Raw genomic sequence first — 10,625 nt, forward strand, 5'->3', positions numbered from 1 at the left:
ATCAGGAGAAGTTCTGGTCCTCTGTTCTTCTCCGGGGCACCAGAGGGCGATAAAACAACCTGCATTTAGTGAAAACAGACGAGGAAGTCCTGCTGGAACAGCTGACTGAGGAGCTGCGTCAAGCTAGAAACGAGTCACCGACACAAAACCGGAAATCAAACGAAATTTTTCTTCAAATTAAAGTGTGTACTTTGTTTCTCCAGCAATAAGAAAACGAATGGGCAAGCATACGATAGCAGCAATAGTTTGACTTGGTCTAAAAATGTGGTTTATTGAATCAACTCTGCCCTTCAATCGCTGTATTACTCAGATTATTTCCCAATTATGCTCTTACTCTTAAGTACGACCGGAACTCGGCGCTTTCATCCGGTTAGCTCGACGTTAGTGGAAGTGTATGGCTAAACTGCTGATTACGGAAATAACTGCTTAGCCAGAATCAAATAAATAAAGGATTAATATCGACTCACCACCTGTGTAAGCCCGTAACACCGTCCACTATGTCCCGGCAATCCAACCGAACAACAGACAGCAAGAAGATGGTAGGCGACTCCCGCAGGATTAACATTAGCCGAACCTATCTAGCATAGCTAGCAGAATGCTAACCGTGGCTAGCAAAATAGCTAACCTGACAACCGTAATGCTACGTTCGTAAACACAGCTAGCTACTCGTCAACCTTTTATATTTTGCTAGACAGGTTTGGATAGATACACAAGTATCGAACAGTTGAATTCATATTTAATTCACTGTTTAATGTCACTGACATTGTTTAATGTCACTTTAACAGGAAGTGTAGCTAGTTCGTTGTAGCATGCAAGCTAAACAGTTAGCTAGCCTCTGCAGCCGTACACGGCCCCCTCCGAGCCCGTTCACTGTAAAGATAAACTTATGAATGAAATTCGTTATATGCGTAACAGTCATAGCTGTAACACATCCTCAGCTGGGCAGATAAATCACAAATAATTCAACATAGTTACTGAGCTGAGCCGAGCTGAACTGTCAGTCATATCTATCTCTAAAAACAGTGTAAACACTTGAATCATTACAAAGTTAAGAGTGACTTTGCAGTCTGTGCCATGCAAAGAGTCAGTAATCATATTCAGTATCGATCAGTTTTATTAGCTCTAATACCTGCTTAGCGTTACAGTTCAGCTGCAGTGCGGCCCCAAACCTTCTCTGCGAATACGTTAAGATTTTACACATATTGATTCATCAAAACTCATCTCATCAAAACCTTTATTCTGTGCTACTGATGTTAGTCACTGTTTCAGCACCGGGAGCTGTCCAGAGCTTGACCTGTAAGACTTCCTGTTGCAGGAAGTGGCCCGGTATCTGTTTACACTCCTCTCTGAACACTGAATAATTAACGGATGGATGGAAAGTTAAGGTCATATTTAATTATCTGTCTATGAAGAACTTCAGGGTGTTTTAGAAGCTTAAGAGACGTGATCATTGTAATGCCAAACCACCAGGGTCTACTGGCACGTGTTATCAATATACAGTATCATTTATTAGACATGTATATTTAAAAAAAATCCTAGAGATTGATCTTAGACCTATTTCTGTCCGTCTGTGTTAAAGCTTTGTAACCTCAGAAATCTCTACAACAGATGTACATGTAAGATGGTAATTTAAAGACTAACGTGATGAACAGTTTTCCACATTAAAGATACAATGTGTGACAAAACAGCATCATCGTGAAGTACTGTACTGCTGCAGAGATTCCCTGGACAACAAATCTTGTCCCCCACATGTGAGATGTACACATGTAGTAGCAAAAACGGAAATTGTGATGCAAAAAATCTCATTCCAACCAATATTAAATCATATCACAGTCCCAGCATCTGTCAAAATAATCACAACATAATGTTTTGTACCAGATCATGAAGCCCATAGTTTGTCATCATCGTCATTTTTGATGCCCATTTCTTCCTGAGCAGCACAAACAGAATAATACCTCTGTTTTTTTTTTTCTCTCTTGCAGAACTCTGAGCTGTTCACTCTGACTTACGGCGCGCTGGTCACCCAGCTCTGTAAAGACTACGAGAATGATGAGGAAGTGAACAAACAACTGGACAAGATGTAAGTATCTTCATGTACTCTCACCGGGCCAACTGTAGTTCACAGGGACTGGTCTGCTGGTGTGAAACAAACAAAAACATGTTGTCAGTGATTTAAGCACACAAAGCGCACCTTATTTTCTTCCTGTTTCTTAATTCTCACCGTGATCATTTCATACATCATGAGTTGCAAAAATATAATGGAATTTGTTGTACACGTTTTAACACCACATTATACAGCACATCAGATAAAACAGAAAATATCCAGCACGGTACAATACAGTACTGAACATGCTCTACATTGGAGTTATCACACAAAGTAACCCCACTTTCTGTGCATTAGATATATGATATACCCTTTTTATGCACATATTGAGTACATGAACTGATTTGTTGTGCTTCAGCATGTTAAAGTTGATCTTTTGCTGGTTAAACTGAGGAAGGAGAAGTGATTTCTTTCAGTCCTCTTCGATGTCTCTCTTTAACTCCCACCTTCACGCTGCTCTGACACATTCTGTGGCCCTCTATTCATAATACACCTGCACACCGACCAGAGCAGAGAGATGACATAATGAGGTTTTTTTTATTTCTCTCACTTGTGTGTCAGAGGTTCCCCTCTGCTCTCCTCTGCCTTTGAAGTAGAGATGTGTTTTCATGAAAGAGAGAAGAAGTCTCTGGAAGGCCACGCTGGATGCCGTTCCCCCACAAAATGAGATTAAGAAAAAAATCAATGGTTCTCTACCTGAAAAATTCAAAACATCCTGTCATGCTGACAGGTCTTTGGACTGGATGTACTCTGGTTTTCTGGTTGTGCAGCAACCCTAAGCTCTCTCCGAGTTAAGTCGTGACGAGGCTCGTCTTACCCGGCCTTAGAAGGCAGTGAGTCTGCACTGCCCACTCCGTTAGTCGCCAGCCAGCTGGTCAGAGGCAGACCATGTTAGGATCGGGATGCATCGGTTGGCTTCAGAACAAGTTGACTTGACCTTCTAATCAGATTTATAACCACTTGCCAAGCATATGACCCAAAAATGTTGGAACCGACTTCTATCTCTTTGCTATCATTCTCTCCTGAATGTTTTTTTTTTCCCTCTACAGTAATCAGGAATAATGATGTTGTTTCTCTTTCTCCTCTGTCTCTCTTTTGTAGGGGTTATAACATCGGAGTGCGTCTCATCGAGGACTTCCTGGCTCGCTCCAGCATCGGCAGGTGTCAGGATTTCCGAGAAACAGCCGATGTCATTGCTAAGGTAATTGGAAGGTTCCGGGCCAATCAGAGCGTGACCGTGGACTTCCCCCAAGATGGGAGGAGGGAGAAGGAGAAGGAGGGATGACAGAAAAAAAGATCATAGATCAAACATACAAACAGTTGATGGGGGAAGAGGGGAATAATGTTGGGAGGGGTAGGGGAAAACTGTTGATTGTGTCTAAGTAGATTAAAATCCTTCTTGACCTCGAGGCCAAGATGACGTTCCTCCTAGCTTTGTGTGATGGAAGCCTAGATAATCAAAAATCGAGGGTTCAGTTACAATTGGGATGTAATGTAATCGCTTTCCTCGGCAAGGTGATCATCGTATTACTGCTGAGGAGTTTCAACATATCTTTGTCTTGTTTCGCAAAACTCAGACAAGGCAAACAATGACTGCTCCCCGCAGGCCCGACTGTGTTTAGCACTCCAGCTGTTCTCTCAAGGTGTTACCGATGCGTTGTTAGTGGAGTCGTTCCACAGATGTAACCTCACACTAGCTTAAGGAACGGGCTCTTGGTCAGGAAGAGGAGGGTCATGTCCGTAAAAGGAGGACCACCAAGGGACAGCGGTTTGGAAGGTGCAATGATAGCCGAGCCCGAGGATACAAGCGCTCCTACAATGAACTCTGAAACTGAAACTCAGCTGTTCTTGAATAGTTCATTGTTGAGTTTAGGCTCCACTACAGTGTCTGATTCTAGAAAAAAATTATAAAATCTGCCCAGAACCAGGGACTATTTTTATCGGTGTGACTGCAATTTCTTTAGCGTGAATTAACTTAAAAGTAGAGCGATTGGACAGAGCGTACTGCAGGCTGTCCTTCCCATTGTTTCTGCACTTCTGTAACTTCAGTAGGATCGCAGCATTAAATACACGTTTACTACAAGATGCACATTTTCCAGACAGCGTTGGTATGATGGGATGAGTTTTACTTGTAGTCAACACCTACAAAATCTGAGAAATGTTACAGACATGAGCTTTGTTTTATAATCGTGTCATAATGTTGCTTTAATTAACACGCCATTAACGTTGTGGTCGTTGTAAGGTTGCGTTTAAGATGTACCTGGGAGTCACCCCCAGCGTGACCAACTGGAGCCCAGCAGGAGATGAGTTCTCCCTCATCCTTGAGAACAACCCACTGGTGGACTTTGTGGAGCTGCCGGACAACCACAGCACACTCATCTACTCCAACCTGCTGTGTGGCGTCCTCAGAGGAGCCCTGGAGATGGTACGTCAGCTGATGGAAAGAAAATGAATTGCTGTTTTGGACTGATTTTTGTGCTGATCGGGGAAAAGATGCAATTTAAAGACTCTACAGATTAATGGAACTATATCAGTTTGAACACAGAAACATTAAGTGTTTGTTGTGTATCTGCTTTAGGTCCAGATGGCCGTGGATGTGAGATTTGTCCAGGACACGCTGCGAGGGGACAACGTGACGGAAATCCGCATGAAGTTCATCAAGAGGATCGAGGAGAACCTCCCGGCAGGAGACGAGTGATGGAAAGACAGTTTCCCTCAACCTGTTGTCTCACTCGGGGAGGACTGAGTCACGAACGGAACAACACCGTCACACGCAGACTGAAAGGACGAATGATCTCAGAACATCGAGATGAGCAACTTATCTCGATAGTCTGAAGGACGTTTCTTTGCAACCTCAGTTTGTGGTATCTTCATCTACCGTGTTTTCCTTTTCTCTGAATGATTGAGGAAGAATGCTAGGAATAAGAAGTGACTGTTGAGATTCCCAGAGGACAGAAACACTGTACACTATTGAAACACAGCTTAATAACATGGCCATGGAAGAGGTTGTTTCTGACCATCCATCTGTTGCCATCCCTCATGAAAAGCCCCTTTTACTTTCTGTTATCTAAATAGAAGAATGACGTCTTTTCATTTGGCCATGTATGAACTTTTTTTTTTGTTTTTCCCGGTGTAAGGCTGGAAAACTTTACATCATAATGTTTGTCTTGTTTTTTTTAAAGAAATCACACTCTATATCGCTGCCAATTATCTGGCATGTTAATTTATGTGGATGGATATGTCAAATAAACGCGGCATATTTAATATGATGCTTGTCGCATGTGTTTTGTGTGAGTGGAGACACTGTAACAGGCCTGTGGGGCAACCTGGAACAGCTTTAACTAGTCACACACACACACACACACGCACACACACACACACACACACACACACACACACACACACACACACACACACACACACAGTGACCTTGTCAGTTCTGCTCCAGTGTACTGTGGGAGCGTTATTCCTTTGGAGTACCGCAGCCGCTCTACAAGGCAAACAATAACAGACCTAATGCCTCTCGAATGTTTGTTCAGTGAACATGGAAGTAATCTGTGTGTGTGTGTGTGTGTGTGTGCGTGTGTGTGTGTGTGTGTGTGCTCGTAGAACAGGACTCACAACTGCTCGGTCGTGGCTGTCACACCTGTGAATGGCTTTACATCACCCAGAGGTAACGAACAGAACTTCTCATTTAGAGTCGCTGCACACCTCATCAATAACTAAAAACACAGGCGCTCATTCACACCACACACACACACACACACACACACACACACACAAATACAAATCCTCTCTGGTCTTGCAAGTGGAAGCAAGAATCTGGTCTGGATACCACGAGAGCATTAGCCATGTTTTTCTTATTCTCTGCCTTTTTTGTTTCATTGTGTAACAGAACAATAACATTAGTACTGAACTCGTGAGTCTGCTGAAAGCTCTCAGAGGATGAGATTGTAAGATAGGGATTTCCTTTTTGGAGAAATCTGTCAGCTATTAGACTCCTGGAAACCTTCGGGCTCCACACATTCTATTTTATAGCTGCTATTACACAAACCCATTTGTGCTTTTGCAGTTTTTAAGGCAGTCGGGGTGAAGTCCTCCGAGAGGCCACCAGAGGTTGCTGTGCACATTACCTTCCCGAGCTGTGGGCAGCTTTCAGCATGAGGCTTAAGTTATGTACATTTTAGCATTTTTTGGCCAAAGATGGGTACCGTGGGAGAGATGCATTCCCTTACTTGTGGGAGTGAAGGCTAGAGCCGCCAGACGACATAAATAAAAGCTTCATTTTCAGATTATGAATATGAGAGGAGCAGACAATATGCAGTCGTTGAGCAGAGTGGCCGATGCCAGTATGTGGACTCTAGTTTTGATTTGGCAGGAGAATAGACGAACGATGACAACACGCCGTCTTTGTACTTTATAATCCCGAGGAAGATGTATTAGGACGGGATTCCTCAGTACTACTTGCTGTCTTAAGCCGCTGCCCACTCCTGTCTAGGACAGTGCTCATTTAAAAGGATGAAGAGTGGAAAGTGCAATAAGCTCCGCGTGCCATTAGGCTAGCGCTCAACACATTACGTGCGCACGTCTGTGCACCCTGTAGGCCCGTGATGTGGATGTTGGATGGAAAGCGGGCAGGAAATAGTTTTTTTGCGCAGAAGCTCAATGTAAATGACTTGGCAGAATTAGAGCCATGTACCTGGGGGATGGATGGACAGCTGGGTTTGTGTATTTGTGAAAACCCTGTATTATTCTGCCATATGCTCGCAGGAATTTGACTTGACGAACACGCGTATATATGCACACATACTGTACACGCTCGCCAACGCGAGGATTAATTTATTACAGCCACTGTGCTCACAAATAGGTGTTAATACACACAAGAAGGACCTTTTCCAAACATTCTTTCTGTCTCCCGCCACTTTAAGTTCTACTAATATGTCTAGTGAGAGTTTTGTGTTGATTGTTTTCACAGTTTTACCCATTAAACCAGAAAGTATGATGACTACAAACCGACTAATGCTGCCTGATGACTTCACTCCTCGTAAGCTGCGCATCTGTGATTTCTATTAGTTTCGCAAGACGGCAGATGTTGTCACAGAACGAAAACACAAGGAGAGAAAAAAAAGAGTCGTTGAGACACTTACGGGTCCCATGCTGTAGAAAGTGAGGTTAGCATGTCTTTTGTGATTATAAAGCAGGTGCTATATAAATACAGTGAAAGTGTCTCAATCAATGGAGAACGGCACGAAGCTTTCAGAAACTTCGCCAAAAAAAAGCGAGCCATCAGGACCAGCAGTCCATGACCTCAGCATGAACAGCCCGTCCTTGTCAGAAAAACGGAAGGCGGCAACCGTAGAAATGATAACAGCAGCAAAGGAGGAAGTCGGGTGAAGTAATATCACGGGCCAAACAGTCTGCATGAGGAGGACGTCGGGGTGGATGTCTGGGGTAAACAGCAGGAAGTCATCCAGGAGACGGCTGTTTTGAACTGACTAACACAGTTAAGTTGCGTACACATCTAACATCGGTACGTTTGGAACAGAATTTATGTAACTGCATTCACGTGAATGCCCTCTGAATCGGAACAACGGAAAATGTTGGTGCTCGAGTTGCAGAAATGGCTTCGTGTAACGCTGCAACACGAGGGACAAAAGTAAACATTGGGCTGATGGTGAGAAACTTTTACCGTGGTCAAGTCACTGTAACAGCTGTCGACTTGTTGTTTAAACGCTCTGAGTGTTAAAAAGGAACTTATAATCAACGAAACAACTTCTTTTTGGCGTCCATGTTGGCCCCACATTCTCACATGATGCACATGAACACACAGAAAATGGAAAAAATACTCCTCACCTCAGGAAATGGGAGCATCTGAGGAGCAGATAGTAAATAGTTTTGTAGCCTCAACTCAAACTCTGGCTGTACGACTGTGGTCGCGTGCGCCTGTTGGTGTTGTTGTTGTTTTGGAAATGGTGATCTTTGTGTCTTTTTGGGAGATTATTCAGATGGTCAGGTAGAGGTATGTGTATGTATGAAACATGGTGGACAGTGTCAACAGAGGCTTTAAAGCGGGGGTGAATGGAGGTGCTGCATGAGTTATATTAAACATTAAAGCATTTGGACTCAAGCCTTCACCGGCCATGAAGCGCTGCTTCAAAGATCCTATTTTTATCTCTTGTTTTTCTCCTTCTCTTCCTCCTCTAACACTTGGATACGGACATTTCCCGTCTCTCATATCTCAGTTTGTTTGATGTCCTCCATCGAGGCGTGCTCCGCATCTATTATGTATTTCATCTTGTTATTGTCGTTTACGTTATTTATGGAGGCCGGCCGTGCTTTTCAGAAAACTTTATTAGGACAGACCTGGAAAACAAGTAGCAAATGTTACAGGCCCGAGACAACGCGCGCCGATGTGCTTTAAGCCAGCTAACCATTTCCATGTGGCCTTTATGGGAAACAAATGGTGAAAGGCACGCTGTGACAGTAAAGCCCAGCGCACAGCCTGGTGTTGACCGGCGCTTATTGAATACCACATCCCTTTTTTCTATCTCCACTCCATCCATTTTCATCCACCGCTTCTCTTCCTTGTCCCACTTTGTTTTCTCAGTCCATTTTCCTTTTTTTGTTTTCCCTTTTCCTTGTTAATGTTTTGCTGATGTGCTCAGGCAGTTTCTAAATCAAAGAAAGGATGTGTGGTAGTCATGGGAAACATGCCGTCTCTCAGGTGAGGTAAGAGCTGATGGAGGACGGAGTCAACCGGGATTTTCAGGGGTTTCCGGAGTGTGTGCTTTGTGTCTGGTCAGTGGAAAGAGAGCGGCGCGACAGCGGGATGGACGGCGCTCTTTGAGGAGAGAATGCAGTGAGTCAGCAAACAAGTGCGTTCGAGGCAGCCAAAGGTCTCAGACAGACTGAATAATGTTCTGAAGCAGTGGGTGGTTGATTTAATGAGCGTGTCTCTGCTGCGCACCTGAAAAGATGCTCACAGGAACACGGGAGCCGCTGCATCACTTCAAAGCTCGATCGGTCGCGTCGTTCTGGGTGAAAGTGTGATTTTGGCGGTTTGCGTGGATGTTTCGGGGGGATTTATGTGCATAAACACCTCAGCGGATAAACATGGATGTGGTTTTGGGAGATAATTATGAGATGATTTGTTATTTAGTCACAGTGTGTACCCACTAAGATCTGCTGCAGCATCTGCAAGCCATTTGGAATATGAATCATCACCCGCTTCCAGACAAACTGTTGAGCACTTCCTATAAATCTAATAACTCATGCTTTGCTCAGCCATTTAGCATGTGGCCCTACATTTAATAGAAAGTGAGAAAACCTTTAGGCCTCCCGAAGTTATGTTCGGGTTGTCAGGAGTGTTGGCAGGAAGGGCGAAACGAGAAACAAAACTAGTAAAGCACGTCTCCCCGAGCTCCAAAATAAAAGCATGGATCGGGTCCAGCTAACCCGTTCAATGAAATCCTGGATGGCCAGTATCGCGAGGGATTCGTGTTAACAAAGAAAACATCTTCTCAGCAGGAAGACATGTCAGGTTGATGTTGGTCCAAAGCTGGGTCTCTTTTCTGTATCAGCAGTGACCTGGCTGGTTCCACGAGGGTTTCGACCGGAGCTCTGGACGCCTCCGAGCCATTTAATGCCTTGTTTTTAGTTTTTCCTCCTTCCCTTTCTTCCAGGCTTTTTGGATGGGAGCTGCTAAGCTGCCTTCACTCTGCTTCCAATTTCCTCCTGCTCTTTTGTTCTTCGTCTTTTCCCTGGGATCTGATGAAGAGGAGTTTCCCGACGCTCCTGATGATACAGGTTTTACCTGTTTCAGATCCTCTTTATCTTTGCGCCTCATTTTCCCACAACGCGTTCGACTTTCTGTCTTGTTTTTTCCCCCCTTTCTTTCTTCCCTCTTTCCTGACCCCGCAGCCGTTTCGAGCTGGAGTTTATGTAACAGCGGCAGAACTTTCCAGCTTGGAACGGCCTCACTTGAAGATGGAGTGAGGAGAACGAGTGGGAGAAAGACAAAAAAAAAGTGTCATGTAATATTACACTGCTAGCCCTGAGGGCAAACGGCACCTCACCTCAGCCTTCATTATTCCAGGGCCTTCTCCTCCAACTTGCACATATGTAAGAATATATTTATATCAGTCTCCCAGGCAGTAACAAATATTTTAATTCCAATTGAAAAGCAGGAATGTGAAAGTCCTGGTTTGCCCTGGACTAAAATCAAACCAGGCTTCCCTCCCAGAGCACAGGGCTGCCTGGAGGCTGCACACCAGCTGCACTGGACGGGATATCGCCGCTCAGCGCTGCCAAGCATGAACCGACCGTGTGTGTGTCGCATCAAAATCATGGAGTGACAAAACACACACCACACACTGATTAGAGCGAAGTACTTCTGGTGACGCATGTCTCCCGGGCAGGACGTCTATCTGACTTTTAAGAGCATGATATCCGAGCTTATGTCACGGCATAAATCTAAACACCAGCTCAAAGGGTTTCTGTCTCCAGCAAGTCATTTGTTATC

General features: G+C 44.3%; 1 protein-coding gene across 1 annotated transcript; it reads left to right on the plus strand.

Moving 5' to 3' along the window:
• Positions 1 to 349: 349 nt before the first annotated feature.
• On the plus strand, positions 350 to 5,373 carry trappc3 (trafficking protein particle complex subunit 3). The gene is made up of 5 exons (XM_030413162.1): positions 350 to 539; positions 1,983 to 2,080; positions 3,206 to 3,305; positions 4,347 to 4,529; positions 4,683 to 5,373. The coding sequence occupies exons 1-5, from the start codon at positions 498 to 500 to the stop codon at positions 4,800 to 4,802; spliced, it is 543 nt and encodes a 180-aa protein (XP_030269022.1). The 5' UTR covers positions 350 to 497; the 3' UTR covers positions 4,803 to 5,373.
• Positions 5,374 to 10,625: the final 5,252 nt, after the last annotated feature.

This window comes from Sparus aurata, chromosome 3, assembly GCF_900880675.1.
Source record: "Sparus aurata chromosome 3, fSpaAur1.1, whole genome shotgun sequence".
Lineage (NCBI taxonomy): Eukaryota > Metazoa > Chordata > Actinopteri > Spariformes > Sparidae > Sparus > Sparus aurata.